The sequence below is a fragment of the Littorina saxatilis genome, linkage group LG17, assembly GCF_037325665.1.
Source record: "Littorina saxatilis isolate snail1 linkage group LG17, US_GU_Lsax_2.0, whole genome shotgun sequence".
NCBI lineage: Eukaryota > Metazoa > Mollusca > Gastropoda > Littorinimorpha > Littorinidae > Littorina > Littorina saxatilis.
The window spans coordinates 4836068-4855839 of record NC_090261.1 but is presented as its reverse complement, the minus strand read 5'-3'; the positions used below and the strand labels follow the sequence as shown (position 1 = coordinate 4855839).

At 41.6% G+C, this 19772-nt stretch overlaps 1 protein-coding gene across 1 annotated transcript in view; it reads right to left on the bottom strand.

The window, feature by feature from the left end:
- Nucleotides 1-19772, bottom strand: part of LOC138952156 (T-complex protein 1 subunit delta-like) — a 33811-nt gene that overhangs the window by 10959 nt on the left and 3080 nt on the right. The window contains exons 3-11 of the mRNA XM_070323754.1: nucleotides 8389-8478; nucleotides 7407-7515; nucleotides 6656-6798; nucleotides 6382-6503; nucleotides 5900-6035; nucleotides 4424-4563; nucleotides 2293-2389; nucleotides 1742-1849; nucleotides 1060-1190 (exon numbers count right to left, since the gene is read on the bottom strand). Of these exons, the coding sequence (XP_070179855.1) occupies nucleotides 1060-1190; nucleotides 1742-1849; nucleotides 2293-2389; nucleotides 4424-4563; nucleotides 5900-6035; nucleotides 6382-6503; nucleotides 6656-6798; nucleotides 7407-7515; nucleotides 8389-8478 (1076 nt within the window). The remainder of the gene's footprint in view (nucleotides 1-1059; nucleotides 1191-1741; nucleotides 1850-2292; nucleotides 2390-4423; nucleotides 4564-5899; nucleotides 6036-6381; nucleotides 6504-6655; nucleotides 6799-7406; nucleotides 7516-8388; nucleotides 8479-19772) is intronic.

The following is a 19772-nucleotide window of genomic DNA, read 5'->3' as shown; positions in this document are numbered from 1 at the left end:
CGTGCATGAGTCTGTACTCGTGTGTGTGTGTGTGGTGTGTGTGTGTGTGTGTGTGTGTGTGTGTGTGTGTGTGTAAGAAAGAAAGAGAGAGAGAGGGAGGGAGAGAGAGAGAGTGTGTATGTGTGTGTGTGTGTGTTTGTGTTTGTGTGTGTGCGCGTGCATGAGTCTGTACTCGTGTGTGTGTGTGTGGTGTGTGTGTGTGTGTGTGTGTGTGTAAGAAAGAAAGAGAGAGAGAGGGAGGGAGAGAGAGAGAGTGTGTATGTGTGTGTGTGTGTGTGTGTGAATGTCTGAAGAGTACTCGGTCCAGCGCGAGCGTTTTTTTTATAGACACTGACCTTCTTCCCAGGGGTCAATGACCCAGTTTTAGCTATGAGGTGGTTCCCCTGTCATATGAGAGAGGAAACACTTCCTGCACAGGTGTCAGTGACAGTTTAATCTATGGGGCGGTCTCTTTGATGTCTCAGCTGAAACATGCATTATCACAAGTTGTTTGACTGGTACTCAGGCGGTCTCTTTGATTTTTTTCTATTTTGATACACTCCAGGAAAAAAAGTCCCGCCTTATGACCCGGAAAATACCGTACATGCTTTTACACGACTTTTTAAATTTTACTTCTAAAATTACAGTAAAGTGAACATTTGAACTATGCCTCTCTATGGATTATATTATGAAGCATGCAGAGATTGTACTCTCCAAGGAAAGATCGATGGGACGATCATTTGAAGGTGAGTGGGAAAACTTGTCTTGAGGCCATTTAGGGTTGAAAACTCTACAGCGAATTACTGATATAACGAACTAAAATGTATCTCCCTTGAGATTCGTTGTACCCGGACTCCACTGTAGATAGATAGAAGCCGCTGATTATGCTATCAGCTACCAAAGATCAAGAAAAGGACAAGCAAACTGAAGAGTGAGCTTTTGCACATGATGGGTAAAGTACAAAATAACAGGAGCCAAACAAGGCTTATGCTATACACGGCCTGAGGATAGCTCACAAAAAGTCAAGGAAAAGCAAAGAGCAGACGAAGAAAGAGAAAAATAAGTTCTTAAAATGCTCACCTCTTTTTGACCAGACATCTGATGACACAGAGCGCGTCGTGGATAGAGCGGTCGGCCTCCTCAAGCACCAGCTTGTTGGAGCCACGGATCAGCACCGTCACTGTCTGGCCAGGACACTGGATGCCTGTGCACTGTAACACACGGTGCCATCTCATTACAAACACACACAATGTCACAGCACATTAATCTAAGAAGCACTGGAAGCTACACAAGTAAACGAAGGTTAAGTCACAGTAGGTCCATGATGCATCCACAACATCATCAAGTCAAAGGATCAAACATCCCAAGACAGACATGAGACCAGCAAATGTTCCAAAAGTAGGAAAGTAAGCCGGGGTCCAGGGGCCGCATAGGCGGTTCAGGGGGGCTTTATAAAGGCCATTTTGGGGCCTCTCCTGATAGAAAAAAATTAGATCATGCCTTTTTAAAAGGCTATAAAAACCACAAGAATAATATGTTTTAGCATTTTAAACAAAAGTGTAATTTATAACAATCACACACACACAAAACTTAATTGAAAACTTTCAGAACCAACACGTTTTTTCCACCAAGTCCTTATTTCACCACGCAGTGGCCGTTGTCGCACCACGTGCACACGGCCTGACCGGGAATGGATATCTTGTCAGTGAACAGAAACAAGATAAAAGCAGAGCTGGTAGAAAGTGGACAAAGTCTCTCTAACCTTGATGACTTTGCTGGACCCAGTCTGGACCTCTTCAACCAGCTCAGCTGACCCGAGGTTCTCTGGCAGGAAGTGATCCACGCTGGCAATGGGCCGACAGCCCAACGTCTGCAAACAAAAGTCAAACATCAATTTGAGAACAGTCATGCATTGTTGTCAGGGGGGTGTTCACGATTATATTTTCTGTTTTTTATTTTCATTTCTTTATTATCCTGGCAAATTTGGGTCTCTTCCTCCCAGTGGAAAGCTAGCAGCAACAAGAATTGCGCTACCCACGTGTGTGAGTGTAATGTTTTCAGGCACCTGCACTTCTTGCGGAGTGACCAAGATCTTTTACGTGCAAGTCAAAGTCATGACACAGTGTGGGACATGAATACCGCCTCTGAGTGTGCACAAGTTGATCTGTGTCCGCCCTGGCCCGGATTCGAACCAGTGACCCGAGGACCCCAGATTCCATGTCAGATTTGGTCCTGTTTCTTCAATCATCGGTCCCGCACTTGCAGCTTAATTTGTAACAAGAGAAGGAAGAAATAGATGCATGGTCGACTCACCTTACAAACAAATTCCACATCTTCCCGTTCAACGTCTTTGACAACCAGGATTTTCATCTTGGCCAAGAAGTGCATGGCCAGGTCTGACACAGCGTCCCTGTACAGAAAGGGGAAAAAATCATAATTATGTCCGGTGTTCACCTCTAACTACATAAAGTTTGTCAAATTATCAAACCCGAACAGGTTTTATTTTCTGATAAACTCTGAACACGCAGACTTTCGCTGGGTTTTTCTTTCTACATTACATACTCAATGCGAAAATAAGTCGTCATTAATCGGCTTCTCTGCCTTATTCCCTGCATCATTTTTCAAACAGCATAACTCCACAAAGAACAAGACCCCACACAACTGCTACATACAACTATACCCTCTAAGTGCTATGTGTAATGCAGACCTGCCTACCCCTGAAATGTACCATGTGTAGTTTTGGGTGTGAAAATAAGGCAAATGTGTAGTTTGGCAGGTGAATGTGTAGTATTTCAATTTGATCAACCCAAACCGCAAAACAGAACAGTTACTTATACCGTACTAAAACAAACACCCAACACTCCAAACAAAACTATTACAATGTGAACAATACTCCTCATACAAATACAAACAAAGCCCCCACAAAAATACAAGCCAAGCATTAAGTTTATTTGTTAAGAAAAAAATTATTAACTAGTTTGGAACATTTGCATGGGTGAAACTGATCAGAATTAAAAATAAGGAAAATGAGGCCGGGGTCCAGGGGCCGCCACGCCCTGGTGGGGTGCAGGGGCAACGCCCTCTTAGGGGGCCCTGGGCCCGGAAGAAAACGAAAAATCAGGCTTTTTAAGGGTAAAAGTAGGCCTTTCCTGGTATCTCAAACACACAAATTTGCACAGTAAACAATGATAACAAATGCCAAGCTGTAGTCCGATAATTCGCGCGCTCAGGGAAACAAAGATTCAGCGATGTCCGGTCACTGTGTTAGAGAAAATACAGATCGGATCGCCGGCGAAAAAACAAAAAAACAAAAATTTTTTTTTTTTTTTTTACAGATTTTCAAAATAAGGAATTCTTTATTTGACCAATTTCATTTGGCGGATTTCCGCCCTAACGCGGAAAAGTTTCACCCATGCATTTGTTTAAAAAAAAGCTATGTTGAGGGGTATGCAGTTCATATACAGTGGGACCCCTTATTCAAGACCTGTGACAATCTGAGAACATCAAGTCACAAAAAGTAGGGACTGGGAGTATGTGTATCAACATGAAGGCAAATTTGCATATAAACAGAACAGGTTTGCGTCGGCAATAATAATAATATGGCAGGTCATTGCCTCTGGTCTGGTTACCGATCTCTCAAAAGTGAGCTTGTCTTGCTTGGTCTTCTTTCCCTGGCACGGGTTTCTTCACAAAACAGTCCAATTTTTCCTCTGCTTTGGTCGGGATTTCTCGAATTCCTCATGAGAAGTGCTTTTCTTGTGGCGGTTACACGGTCGTAAAGCTCACTGTGCTTCTCTGAAAAAGCCGTGTTGCACACAGTGCAGTGGGCAAAATGCTTCCCTTTTCTCCACGAAACTAGGCATGGATGCTCCTCATAGTACTTTGGCAGAAAAGCCTAGCTGGGAGTTTGACCAAGCTTCTTTTTTTTGCTCCGTGGCGGTTGATCGCCAAAGTCTTCTGAATCCGTGTTCGTCGCTGTAGCCATTTTTTTCCCTCCAGAAAGAATGAGCTACGAAGTGACCGCGTTCAGAAAAGTATGTGCTGAAACGCCCGCGATAGTTGTAATAACAGCAGCAAGACCAACTGACTACGCTACTCTCGCGGGCGCCGGGCATGTTTTGCACGCAGTACACAACCGGTTAGTACAAATTATGGATCGGAACTCGCCCGCGTTTTTGCGTATTCAAAATGTCAAAATGTGTAGTCGAAACGAAACGTTTGCGTAGTATAAGACAAGCATGCGTAGTTGCGTAGTTTGGGGACCAAAATCGTAGTTTACTACGCTCAATGTGTAGTGTAAACAGGTCTGTGTAATGCCTATGGAGTTGGCTTAGCATATCCAACTAACACAATAACTACCAGTAAGCTTACTGAACATTTTCATTCGATGACTAGATACTGTGAAAGGAACACGCATCAACTGAACCACAGCATGAACACTGACCTGAGGATGGATTTCTGGATGAGGAGGACATTGCATCCCGCTTTCTTGATCTTCTTGACTATGTCCAGGATGTAGTTACGCTCCTCTCGCAGCACGCGGTCCATCTGAGTGTAGTCCGACACGATCACCTGGTTCTCCATCTGATCACAACACAAATACATCGTCCATGAGGGGGTCTTTCTTTCTTTATTTGGTGTTTAACGTCGTTTTCAACCACGAAGGTTATATCGTGACGGGGAAAGGGGGAAGATGGGACCATGAGGGGGTCAAGCCTACAGGGTTGGTTGGTTATTATTGTTTATCGTTCTCTTCAGCATACAGGAAAAGGTGATACTTCAGCATCTGAGTGTAGTCCGACACGATCACCTGGTTCTCCATCTATTCACAACACAAATACATCGTCCATGATGGGGTTAAGCCCACAGGGTTGGTTGGTTACTATTGTTTATTGTCTCTTCAGCATTAGCCTACAGGAAAAGGTGTGATATTTCAGCATTGAATCAAGAAGCACTGTACATCTCCATCAGAGTTGGATTGCAAATCGTTCATACTGTATGTCAGTACAGGTCTGTGGTTACTCATCATCAAGAGACGTGCTTTATCATTATAACGCCTTTCATCAATCAATCAATCAATGAGTCTTATATCGCGCATATTCCGTGGGTACAGTTCTAGGCGCTCTGCAGTGATGCCGTGTGAGATGAAATTTTATACGGCCAGTAGATTGCAGCCATTTCGGCGCATATTTACCTTTCACGGCCTATTATTCCAAGTCACACGGGTATAGGTAGACAATTATTAACTGTGCCTAAGCAATTTTGCCAGGAAAGACCCTTTTGTCAATTGTGGGATCTTTAACGTGCACACCCAATGTAGTGTACACGGGGGGAGGTTCGGACACCGAAGAGAGTCTGCACACAAAGTTGACTCTGTGAAATAAATTTCCGCCGAACCTGGGATCGAACTCACGCTGACAGCGGCCAACTGAATACAAATCCAGCGCGCTACCAACTGAGCTATATCCCCGTCCATGTTCTTCCATAACTATTTTTCCAGACTGCAACAAGTCTGTGCGGTTCTTTCTCGAAACAGAGTACTCCCTAAAACAAGGTAAATCTGAGAAGATTTTACTACATGTGGATGATCTGCTATATTTACATGCGTTAGGAATAAAACTATGTTCTCATTAGTGCCTGGCTAAGTTCTAATTAGTGCTGTCACCAGGATCCATGTTATCTTCTGCACCCTGTTCATAGTTCTCCCCATTGCTCAGCATCTTAAACTACCTCCGTTTGTGATACATCTCACCCTACTCGGCAAGCCTGCTTCACAATACCTTGAAGATCGCACCATACAATCACAAATTTTAGTAATAAATTTTCATTTGATTAATATACTTACAGCGTTACCAGCACTGAACTAGGGTTAATTGCTATATGTGAGTTGGGGAAGATATGTAATTTAATGCAAACTTACGTCTGTTTTGGGGGGTGAAATGCAGAACTGGATGAAGCCGATCTTGGCCTTTTCCACCTTGGAGGGTCCTCCGGCCGTTCCTGCACGACTGGCAAACACCAGGCCGTCAATCAGCTCTGTGTCCTCTATCGTGCCACTGAAAATGAGACATCACACGTCAATTACACAGAACACAACCATGTATCTCGCACCAATGACTGTCCATGTCAAGGGAATTTGAACAGCCCTTGAATTACAATGCCCAAATGGATTCATATGTAAGGATTTTTACTCCGACGTAAAAAGAAGATAAAATTCTACTACAAAATTGCAACTCATCAGTTCTACGCACTGGGGTCACATTGGCACCATCTCCATCAGAGTAGGATATTCTCTTTCAAGCACAAATCAGTACAGGTCTGTGGAAATCATCATGTGGAGAAGGTCAATCAATTGCTAGAGGCAAACCCATTCACAAGAGCCCAGGCAATAGTTTCACTCACCCCAGTTTCTTGACAATCTTGATGTCGTTGAGGTCCACGTTAGTGGCAGTGGCAGGGTCAATGACCTTGAGAACAGCGTCCACAGCAATGGGGGCCAGCATGCTGGCGTACTGACACACCACCTGCACAACGCAACATTAACATCGTCTTACGTCTCAACAACAAATCTCAATATACATTCAAATTATAATGATCACACTGAAAATGTTTTTCGTGAAGACGCTAAAAACAAATTTCAAATAAAGATGGTTCCAATGTTGACAAGTGAAGTTACCTTTGAGTTGAGTGATGTTGAGGCACTCTTGAGCAGCGATTCTCTGTCTGATAGTTCCAGGGGTTTGACCATGCTATCCAGAAGCTCAACACACTTTACTGCAGCCTTTTGGAATGCTTCAGAAATGATGGTTGGATGAATGCCTGTCAACAAAATTAACCAATCACACATGTAAAAACAAATTCAACAGAATCTGTAAATAAAAAGATTTACAGAATCTGTAGTGTAAATAAACAGATTTTCTGAATTGTTGAAAGTACACGCAAAATACATGTAAAGACCATTTCAACACAAAAGACAGCTGGCAGCATCTCCATCAGACTAGTAGGATATTCTCTTTCAAGCACGATCAGTACAGGTCTGTGGAAATCATCATGTGGAGATGCTCAAACACACACCCAAGACAATCGTTCCACAAACAGCATTTCTCTTGCACAAAAAAAAAAAAAAAAAAAAAATTCACTCCACACTAAATGTGACCCTCCACCACGAAATGAGTCGCATGTCACCTCGCGCGGTTCTGCGCTAGACTTGATATAAGTCCGGAGAGTGTATGGTAACAGCGTGAGGGTCACCTTAGTCACAGGCTTATAACTAAAACAGTTTTTGCTCTTTTCTAAAACGGGTTTCACCACTGGATAGAGCATAAAAAAACTCTTTAGGAAAATGTAAAAATATGAAAATCATGCAAAGGTGACATGCGACTCATGCCGTGGTGGAGGGTCACAAATGACTAATGCGTGCGTCTTACCTTTGGACAGGAGCTTGGCACTGGCCTCCAAGAGACTGCCAGCCATCACCACCACAGACGTTGTCCCGTCACCTGCCTCAATGTCCTGGGCCTTGGAGAGCTCCACCAACTGTAACACATTGACTCAACCCCTGATTCACTGTTCAAATTTCACATGCGTGCATACAAAACATCGAATCCTTTTGGAATTAGGACTAGGAGAAAATGTTTGACACGTCTACCAGTCATATCATACATGTACCCTCACCTCCTGTACCATGTGAAAAGGCTGCAACAGTTGCAGGTTTGAACAATGTGACAATGGTTTATCAACAAGTCTTATCATCTTGATAGCAGTTAGATTGATGCTGTGGATTTTGATATTTGTGCAGCCTGCAAATTGCATTACAGTAAGTCACTGCACTATTTTTACACTTACAAAGTTACAGACACATAGCAGAGGTCTGTATGAGGTAATCTGCCTGGACAACTTGTAAGTTTACAGGCTACAGTAGTCTGGAGATCAACTTCATGACTGATTTTTCTTTATTTGGTGTTTGACGTCGTTTTCAACCACAAAGGTTATATCGCGACGGGGAAAGGGGGGGGGGGGGGGGGGGGGGGAGAAGGGATAGAGCCACTTGTTAATTGTATCTTGTTCACAAAAGCACTAATCAAAACATTGCTCCAGGGGCTTGCAACGTAGTACAATATATGACCTTACTGGGAGAATGCAAGTTTCCAGTACAAAGGACTTAACATTTCTTACATACTGCTTGACTAAAATCTTTACAAACATTGACTATATTCTATACAAGAAACACTTAACAAGGGTAAAAGAAGAAACAGAATCCGTTAGTCGCCTCTTACGACATGCTGGGGAGCATCGGGTAAATTCTTCCCCCTAACCCGTGGGGGGTTTCATGACTGATCGTTACTACATTGCTACACAGATGACCAGAATAGCAGAGGAAGAGAAGATGGTATCTTGTGGAAGACTCACCATTTTGGCAGCAGGATGAAGAACTTGCATTTGTTTGAGAATGGTTGCTCCATCATTGGTAATTGTCACATCTCCGTTTGCCGCTTGGATCTGCCAAAATTGAACAAATTAAAAATATGTGCAACAATGCTACTGTTAGGAGGGAGATCTAGAGAGAGATGAATTACTCTCAATTTACTGATTTGTTGATACGGTAATATTTATGTGATATACTTGACAATACAGTAGGTATTCCAAAGTGCTCTTCGCGGGTGGCGAAAAGTGACGCCGAGTGCGATTTTCCCTTGGTTTTTAACTTGTTCAAACTCGCCGGAATGAGGTGAACTGAATAAAAAGAATACACCAAGATGATAATGGATTCTTCATAGTCAGGCATGAAAACTGAAAAAAAAAAAAATACTGAAAATAAAATTCGAAGGCGCGTAGCGGCAAGTTTAGACTTCTAGGGGGGTCCGGGGGGGCATCCCCCCGGACATTTTTTCGTTCAAGGGTGCAATTTGGTGCAATCTGGGGCTATCTGAGCCTTAAAATTGGATTCAAACATGGCCCCAAAACTATTTTACTATAACAATGACTAGAAAAAAAAAAAAATAAATAAAAATAAAAACAAGAAGGGCAAAGCCCATACGACTCACATGCTTTACACATTTTTCCTACCAAAATACATGTGACCTTGACCCAAGGTCAAGGTCATCCAAGGTCATGCAACACAAAGCTGTTAATTCAAGACATAGGAAGTACAATGGTGCTTATTGGCTCTTTCTACCATGAGATATGGTCACTTTTAGTGGTTCACTACCTTATTTTGGTCACATTTCATAAGGGTCAAAGTGACCTTGACCTTGATCATATGTGACCAAATGTGTCTCATGATGAAAGCATAACATGTGCCCCACATAATTTTTAAGTTTGAAACAGTTATCTTCCATAGTTCAGGGTCAAGGTCACTTCAAAATATGTATACAATCCAACTTTGAAGAGCTCCTGTGACCTTGACCTTGAAGCAAGGTAAACCAAACTGGTATCAAAAGATGGGGCTTACTTTGCCCTATATATCATATATAGGTGAGGTATTCAATCTCAAAAACTTCAGAGAAAATGGGAAAAATGTGAAAAATAGCTGTTTTTTAGGCAACATTGATGGCCCCTGCGACCTTGACCTTGAAGCAAGGTCAAGATGCTATGTATGTTTTTTGGGGCCTTGTCATCATACACCATCTTGCCAAATTTGGTACTGATAGACTGAATAGTGTCCAAGAAATATCCAACGTTAAAGTTTTCCGGACGGACGGACGGACGTCCGGACGGACGGACGGACGGACGTCCGGACGGACGGACGACTCGGGTGAGTACATAGACTCACTTTTGCTTCGCATGTGAGTCAAAAAAGGAAAAATACTGAAAATAAAACAAAATACGGTTTATTTTTTTCAAAAATACGAAAAATACGGAGAATTTTCATGCCTGATAGTTACTTTAAAACAAAAATGTAATATTAGATTCAAAATATGCGTGTGAAAATGGTTGCTAAATTGTGATTTTCTGACGTCGGAACGAAGTTTTCGCTGTGTTGTTTTGACCCCAACCGGGAAAACTCCGGGAGATAAGCCATTAAAATTAGCAACAACCCGCTACTAAAGACATAAAGAGGAAAGATTAAGCTTTTCGATGATATCAATATTATTTTGATTGGCTTCCGTTTAACTTAGTGTACTATTTTCTAGTTTAAAACTTCGCTCAAAAATGTTGCCATCTCAGAACGAACAATATCCGGTTTTATGCATGCGAATGGCAAGGTCGGAGTTTGAACTTTCACCTGGTCTTATTTTCATTACTGATGCAACCAACGACTTGCTTCCGCGAGAACCGAAAACGAGGCAACCCGTTTTTCTCGTTGTCGAGTACGCCGTGTAATGGCGGCGTTCGACGCAGACCACAGGCGGAAGGTATTGCTCACTGGACCACTACTTTCATAGAAAGTAGTGGTCCAGTGAACGATACCTTCCGCCTGTGCGCAGACCAAGCGACGGCACGTCACAGTCGCGAAAGTTCGATTTTGCACCCAAACTTTCACGAACCTTTTGATCCAGATTGTCTAGAAGGTAAACATATAGCCTTACAATGTGTTCTCTTTTAATTCTTTAAAATATATTTGCTTATTTGAAAAAACACGGCGATTGAACGAACCGAGTTGATAGCAGACGAAGCACAGTGTTTGTGAAGGTGGGAGTAGTGAACTTCTCGGCACGCTGTATTTTTTCAGTGAGCAGAATAAAGCATGTGACTCAAGGAATAAAAAACGCTCGCGCTGGACCCGAGCACTCTTCAGACTGGCTCGCTCAATAAATATAAATGTTTGGAATGTCTGTGGTGTGAATGTTGGTTTCTGACCAGAAATGCAGATCTATCTCTGGCCGATTCATAGATTCAACCTACAAACTGCGACCTCATCTGTGATCAGATATGTTTCGACAAGCATTAAACGGATGAAATTAACCATGCAGTTTATTCTTCAGAAAAATGCAGCGATACGCACCCCCAAAAATGGGTTGGGTTCGGTGATTTGTATAAACGTCTTCCTCGCGATAGATCACTTATTATTTTGTCTTATGAAGCCGTCATCAACACGAACACAATGATTGCAGAAGCAAACTCTGTACCTACACGACCGAGACACAAGACTGATTATTTCACAGCTGCAATGAGAATAGAGAACAAAGACGTTTTGGGTAAGCTTACTCACGTCAGGTCTTCACTGACAAGCTAGGAACAGACGGAAAATTCCGAACAAAAGTAAATGACATCAAAGTCTCTTTCGCTTTGCGTGCAACTTTGTCATGACGTATTTTTGTGTGACGCGTTCGGCTGTTCTATCAGGTCAATGGCTGCGTGTTGCCCCGCCGGTGTGAACTCCTCCTATGGCCAAGTCGTTTTTGTGGTTTATTTCGCATTTAGGTCCCAGGTAACATTATGAAATTTTAATACGATCAATCGGACCTATTATCAAGTTAGTGTATCAACTTTTGAACGAACTGCGCCCAGTAGTTTCCCAGCAATAAGCTGTTAAGTGGAGACAGACAGACAGACACACAATTAAAGTCTGCTGAGCCCTAGTACTAGCGTACTCGGGGATAATGTCTTGAAACACAATTTAAGCAATCTGTTCCTTGATTTGAATCATTAACAAAGATAATAACTAGAAATCAGTCTTTTTCTAAGTTCACGTATGCTCGCTCGACAGTCGTATTCCGAGTGATCTCCCTTGTCACTTTGTTTACATTTTACGACGTGCAAGCTACCTCGCCTTTTCCACGTCAAATATATTCTGTGTTCTTTTCTAACTAATGTGTTCACATCTTGAAATGATAATCCTTAGTCATTACTACATAGTCATCATATTTAGGGGTCAGTAAACTGTACTAATGCCCTCCCACTTCTCCCTTCACAGATGATCGGTTCCAGAGGCTGAAGGATAAATTGTTGATGACTGGCAGAGGGCGAAGACCAAGTCTTCCTGACAAACTGGATGACAAGAGGTGTTCTAACAAGCTTTTACTTCAGCTCCGGAGACTGATGTTGCTGGGATCAAGGACATACAGTGAAGTAAGCATTCAATGGGGAAAATAAGATAAAGGGAAACAAATTAAAACAAAATATAGTCTTGACTGTGCTTTCACTGTTCAATACGCTTCTGTTGTCTTATTTTTTGTTTTTAATAAGTAATGCAACTAACTCTTTCTCTCTCTTTCTCAATGTTAATTTGTGTGTGTGTGTTTGTGAGTGTGTGATGAATTGTGTGTGCATGAATGTGTTCGATTGTGTATGTGTGAGCTAGTATACTATGCAGGTATGTGTGGCGTGGCGCGTATGTGTGTGTGAGTGGTGCAGCTTTTTTTGTCCCTTTGCATTGTATTGACATGTCATCAGTTTTAATTTATCATTATTTATTAGATATTCGTATAGGTATTGCAATACTGTACCTTTACATTTATAACTTTAATAACCGTTTTGTTGATTTTGGTGTAGGTTTACGATTGTCCTTTTTTTTTTTAAATGTTGTTTCCATCTTTTGTAGCATGGACAGATTGTAAGACTAGGCGGTGGTGTGAAATCTCCATCCTTGAGTATTAAAGTTTGTTCGTTCATTTCTTTCTCTCTGTCGTAAAAAAAAAGTAAGCAGTTTCTGTGTTTGCATTGTGCAGGTAACTGTTTGGTTCAGCCAGCTGTTTTCTGACTCGGCGTTTCCTGAAGAACCTGTGAAGGCACTCATCCAGACAGCGGCAAGATCATTCAGCAAAATTGCTGATTCTTCAGCTACAGCAGTGTTCTTGGAAGAGACATTTTCTGTGGACAGGATTAACCAAGAGCTCGAGGATATTGGCATTGACTCGAATGTGTTATTGCCAGTAGGTTAGTATAGCACGTGAAGTGGCCTTGATATAGGACTGCGTGCATATGAACTCTGGCTACGAAGCATGTAAAGAGTCACGTCATGAATTTTTGAAAAACATGTTGTCTATTCACATATGCACAGCTCTACACATTTTCAAGTGTTTTCCTTGAATTCAAGCCATAATATTTTGGCTTTTTCTTTATTCCCTCTCGTCAGTTTCTTCTATTTGTTACATTACTTTTAATTAATGCATCAACATTTTCCTTCATTTTTTCTGACAATGTTCTGGGACCCCCCAACTGTAATATATGTGAACATGGAACTGCCGGCGCTGGTCTCTTTTCTTTTTGAAGTTTTACAGAGATCTGTAACCTGAATGAGTGGTAGTAGTGTAACACAGTATAGAGCCAGCGTTGGTATGTTCCAGCCCAAGGCGGTTCAACTGTCTAATAGAAAATTATTTTTCCTTGCTGCTGATTTAGTTGTTCCGTTTTTTGTGTTGTTTGTTTGTGGATATAAATACTTAAAGTTGGCCTTATTCCTATATATGTGTGTATGAAATGTAAAAACGATTATTCTTCAAATATGCGAAGGTGTGGAGTATTGTTAAAAGAAGTGAATGCAGAGCTTAAAGTTCTTCACTATTTGTTATCATGTCCCCTGTTTAATGATGCAAGAACCGCAACAATCGGTACATTAGCTCCAGAATTTGTTAATATTGACACACTCCTGACAGGTGATTCAAACATTTCCATATTTGAAAATAGTGCTATTTTTGTTGTTGTCCAAAGCTATATTGAGAAATCAAACCGCTTTGGGACACCTTAGTTCGATGTTGTTTTGTTTTGTTGTTTTTTAAATATATTACTTGGGGCCCATCTACTTTTTGATATTTTGTTGTGTCTTTCGTTCTCGTTTTGTATTTGTTTTCGTTGTCGGTATTGACACAGATTGTGTTCGATAATTCAAACTAAGTTTTCCTTGTTGTTTTTCTCCTCTTTTTTTTCTTCTCTTTTTTCAAAAATGTGTCGCATTGATCATATTCCGCCATGAAATTTCAGGCATGTTTATGTGAGCACTTATCATAAGTTTTAAACTTGTTGTGCTCCTTCTTAACGATGTTGTTATATTATCATGTGTCTGTTTACGAATAAAAAATACTGTTTAAACAAAAGAATGTGTTTTCATGTGCTCTATTTTCAGGAACCTCTATTCAACTGATAAACCGGAGTGTGATTGCACTTGAACAATTTAGAAAGAGAGAACATCTGACAAATGATTTTCTTTTTGAATGGTTGAATGTGTTGGGGGAGGGGGTATTAAAATGTTCTGGTTCACAGATTGCAAAGTCTGTAGAAATGTGCATGATGCAGTACAAGACATTAAGCAAAAATAAGGCTAGGCGCCCTGAAGAACTGGAGAAGTTTTTGGCTCATGTATTTTGCATACAGTCAAACAGTTGCGAAGGAAGTCTTTCCCACAAGAATCTAGGCACGTCACAACAGGCTAAAGAACAAGCAGGAATACTTAGCAGTAGGGAAGAGAAGCAGCAGAGCAGTCTTCTAATAAGACCAATTCAGCATTCAGCTACTTCAACGGTTACACTGGAAGACCACAAAAGACTTCAAGAAAAGAAAGAACAGGCAGAAAAAAAGCTTGAACATCTGGAGTATGTTGTAGGCGGTGCAAATCGGACTATCACTTGGCAAACTAAAGACATTGCTGAATTGACCAAAGCTAAGGAAAGACTAGCATTGTCTCAAACAAAAGCGCATGCCAATAACCAAGAACTACAGCAAGAAAACAGACATGTTAAGGAAAATTTATCAGTAGTGAGAAACTCTAAAATTTACAGGAGAAATGCAAAGCTCAAAGTACAAGAACTAAACATTACAAAAGAAAAAGTGTTGTCACTGAAGGCACAAAAAGTTAATCTGCAAAAAAACTCTTCAAAATTGAGGCACAAAATCCAACTTTTACAGAGTCAACTAGCAGGCATGACTGACCTAGCTAATCAAGACATACCATGTCAAAAAGTCACAACAAGGCTACCAGAGCACAATCAGTTCACCAATGATGTTCGTAAAACCATGATTCAGCTACAAGGTGAAGCAAACGTTCCAGCGAGCAAGTGTAAGCAGGTGGTTAATATTGTTTCTTTTTGTTTCTTTATTTGGTGTTTAATGTCGTTTTCAACCACGAAGGTTATATCGCGACGGGGAAAGGGGGAAGATGGGATAGAGCCACTTGTCAATTGTTTCTTGTTCACAAAAGCACTAATAAAAAATTTGCTCCAGGGGCTTGCAACGTAGTACAATAAAATTATATTACCTTACTGGGAGAATGCAAGTTTCCAGTACAAAGGACTTAACATTTCTTACATACTGCTTGACTAAAATCTTTACAAAAATGGACTATATTCTATACAAGAAACACTTAAGGGTAAAAGGAGAAACAGAATCCGTTAGTCGCCTCTTACGACATATGCTGGGGAGCATCGGGTAAATTCTTCCCCCTAACCCGCGGGGGGTGGTTAATATCGTTGCCAAGAATATTTTTCATGAAACATGAGAAGAGGCTGATCTTCCTTGCATTCAGAGCATCATCAATATGGCTGATGAAGGGCATGTAATTTCAAAACTCCAGGCAGCTGAGGCAATTCTGAATGAAAAAGATAGCACCTTGCATACTGATGGCACCTCCAGAAATCATAACAAAATTGTTGGACAACAGCTAACATTACCCAGTGGAGTGACACTCAGCCTTGGATTTGTACCTGTTGACAGTGAAACTTCTCCTAATCTGTTGGATCTCACTTTGCACATGCTTCAAGAACTGAGCTGCATTTATTGTTGGCAACATGATGAGGAAGAAAAGGAAAAAATCTTCAAAGATATGCTGACAAGACTAAGTTCTGTTATGTCTGATATAGCTGCAGTCATGAAGAAATTCAATGAATTGCTGCTTGAATACAAGAGGAATCAACTGGGGCAAGAACATCCGGATCAAGAATCTTTGGATATACACTTCCTTTACTGCAAGGCACACTACCTTCTTGGCTTGAGCCGAGCTTGTGAGACAGCTTTTAAAGAAGTTGAACGTGATCTGTCAGCTGTTGGGCTTGGGCGGGATGGCCTTGCAAAGTTTAGCGGATTCAAATCAAGTGCTGAAAATGCATCGTCCCGACTCATTCGTCTCACCTGTGATGTACTTGGGCCTAGAGGCGATGGAAAAAAATGGCTGCAGGCTGGAATGGCAAGGTTTCTGTGATCTTGAAGGGAAGAAGTCAAAGATGACCAGTTACAGAGCCAATCGATTCAATTGTTATTTCGAAGGAGCAGCTGCGATTGTCCATCATAACAAGACATCATAAACTTCTTCAACAGAGGTGGAGTTTCACACTTGAACCTAAAACTGGAGAGTGTTGAAGCGGATCTCCATGACCAACGACTAGTTGCTCTTCTGGCTGCTCTTGGTGTTTTGTACTTCAGGGTGACTGGACCCTACTGGCAACTGCTCCCCAGCGACTTGCCTTACACAGAGTTCTACAAGTACGTCCAGAAGATGTATGATATGCATGCTTCACTCAGTGGGAGGCAAATGCTTCAGTCATGTTGGATGGCGATTTCGAAGGCATATTTGATGAGCATGAAATCAACAAGGATGTTTTTGACAGCGTTTTTGAAACAGCAAATGACATTTCTGTCAAAGACATGGTGATCACCAGCCTGCAAATCATGATGAAGCACATCAAGGTGGTTACGGAAAACCAGCTAGCAGATTTTCTCATCGGAGGAAAGTTTGGCAGTGACCTACCCGAGGCAATAACATCTGTCCTCAAACATTGTCCTTTGACAAACTTGCTTGGTGAGAATGCCTTTGGTGACCTTGATTTTGATCTGAGCAAACGGCGGCACTGTAGTCATCATCATCGGACAACCACACACATGTTGAAGAGAAACAGGACAAGCCAGCACATAGACGAACTCACTCCTGAAGAGTCAGCGAAAGTGATGAAGATGGCCAGGAAGAAGGCTAAGATACTTAGCAAGAAGCACCGGCAGCAAGAAAAATGTGTGCGCATCAAGATGCAGGAAAGGGTGCTTGAGAATCAGCGGCAGAAGAAGCTGAAAGCCTTGCGGACTGCTGAAGTGAAATTTTTTTTTATCTCAAACGTATTCAAAAATGGAGGGCCTTGCCTGACAGCGAGGGATGTGTCTCGACTGGTGAAACGCTGCAAGAACTGTTCACAAACTTTGCTTGCACTGAAAGCTGAAATAAGATATCAAAAAGTAGTACTTGGAGTGGGGAGTACCGGTAGAAAGGATGCCCTTATACAGAGCTTGAGTCAGCATCTGGGTGGTGTGGAATACAGAGAGGAAAGCGGATCTGATGGGCACTGTGTAGGAGCTGATGCTTACGATCAAGGACTCATGTCACGCAGAAAAAGACAAATGTCTAGCGAATCATCTGATTCATCAAGTTCTGATCTTGAGTCCCCAGATGAAACTGACCAAGAAAATGATACAGATGAGAGCTTTTCGTTTCAAAATCAGGGCCAATGGATATCTGTCTTAAATGATGATAGTTTGTATGTTGGTCAGGTGCTTGAAGTCGAAGACAAAGATCATGCAACCATCAAGTTCCTTGAATGAACAAAAGGAAGATGCGATTTTTTCCGTTGGCCTGCCTGTGAAGATATTGCAGAGGTTCAGTCGGAGTTTGTACAATATATTTAACTGGGATTTTGAGGTTAATGCTCACTTAAGCGATGGTCGTGTGTGGAGAGTGTTTCTTTATTTGGTGTTTAACGTCGTTTTCAACCACGAAGGTTATATCGCCACGGGGAAAGATGGGACAGAGCCACTTGTCAATTGTTTCTTGTTCACAAAAGCACTAATCAAATATTTGCTCCAGGGGCTCGCAACGTAGTACAATGTATTACCTTACTGGGAGAATGCAAGTTTCCAGTACAAAGGACTTAACATTTCTTACATACTCCTTGACTAAAATCTTTACGAAAATTGACTATATTCTATACAAGAAACACTTAACAAGGGTAAAAAGAGAAACAGAATCCGTTAGTCGCCTCTTACGACATGCTGGGGAGCATCGGGTAAATTCTTCCCTCTAACCCGCGGGGGGAGTGTGGAGAGTGCCAAAAATCAGAAAGCTTGAAAAAGCCTATGATAGAATCAAGGTTCAGAATAAGTAATTCATCGAGTTCAAGTAACCAAAGGGAAGTATAAGCGCTCTAAATGCATATGACATGTGTGATTTGTTTGTTTGTTTGTTTAACGCCCAGCCGACCACGAAGGGCCATATCAGGGCGGTGCTGCTTTGACATATAACGTGCGCCACACACAAGACAGAAGTCGCAGCACAGGCTTCATGTCTCACCCAGTCACATTATTCTGACACCGGACCAACCATTCCTAGCACTAACCCCATAATGCCAGACGCCAGGCGGAGCAGCCACAAGATTGCCAATTTTAAAGTCTTTGGTATGACCCGGCCGGGGTTCGAACCCACGACCTCCCGATCACGGGGCGGACGCCTTACCACTAGGCCAACCGTGCCGGTACATGTGTGATGGAGTAACCAGGAGTTATACGTAATCAATCTTCTGTCACCCAAGAGGCAAGCATTGAAATGAACAAGCCACTTTTATCCTCATATTTTGCTGTCTTCGACTTCAAGCACTTGAGCTACATACTTTTTGTTGTTGTAATTTCATACTTGTAGTTGTACTTATTTAGAGCCTTTTTGATAAAGGAACAAGTAGTCACATTACACAGGGTTATGGGATATCTGTCATGGTATAAGCTTCCTCCTTCTGGTTAGCGGATAGTTGAGTTTCCACACAGTGTACGTTCTGCATGTGGTTATGGTACAGTTGAAGTGCATGGTTACCAATGTGTTCTGTATAGACAGTTACGAATCAGTTACAGTTTTATAAGTTTAACATGTGTTAAGGATTTCGTTGGATTGAATTCAAAAATTCTTTCTTTCTTTATTTATTTGGTGTTTAACGTCGTTTTCAACCGTTCAAGGTTATATCGCGACTGGGAAAAGGGGGGGGGGGGGGGGGGGAGATGGGATAGAGCCACTTGTCAATTGTTTCTTGTTCACAAAAGCACTAATCAAAAATTTGCTCCAGGGGCTTGCAACGCAGTACAATATATTACCTTACTGGGAGAATGCAAGTTTCCAGTACAAAGGACTTAAGGCCAAAAAAAAAAAATTGTCTGTTTAGGGTAACATGACCAAAAAACGTAGGGTCGGTAGGTAGGTAAAGTTTTTTGTTTTTTTGTTTTTTGTGTGTAAATGCTATGTTGGCTGAACATTCACTTCTTATATTTGATGAATACATGTTTCAAAACTAACGTATAAATAAAACAGAGAGAAAGGGAGAGAAAGAAACGCCAAATGTCTCTTTTTAGCATTTTTACCTCTTTTTTTTTCTTTTTTTTTTTGAAATCAAAAAAAAGTTTTTGGGTCGGCGCCAAATCGATAGGGTCGGTCGGGTTACCCTAAACAGACAATTTTTTTTTTTTGGCCTAACATTTCTTACATACTGCTTGACTAAAATCTTTACAAACATTGACTATATTCTATTCAACTTACAAGAAACACTTAACAAGGGTAAAAGGAGTTTTTCCTCTTTTTTTTCTCACCCCCTCCCCCCCCCCCCCCCCCCCCCCCCCCCTTATGAGTGTGTATTACTTTTAGTCTGTATGCCTGTGCCCTCATCCAACCACTTCTCTCCCCTTTCATTCATTTCCGTTCCTAGAGTTCCTTCTCCTTTTTGCGTGTTTCCCCTCCATTTTCTTTCAAACCCTGTTCGTTCCGTGTTGCGTCTGCTTTTTGTTGTCTTTTGTGTTCTTTTCCTGATGAAGCTTCCAGAAGCGAAAATTCGTAATCGTCTGGTGTCGTCTTTGTATTGGTGAGTACAGTAATCCTTTGTTTTTTAACTTTGTTCATCTTACCA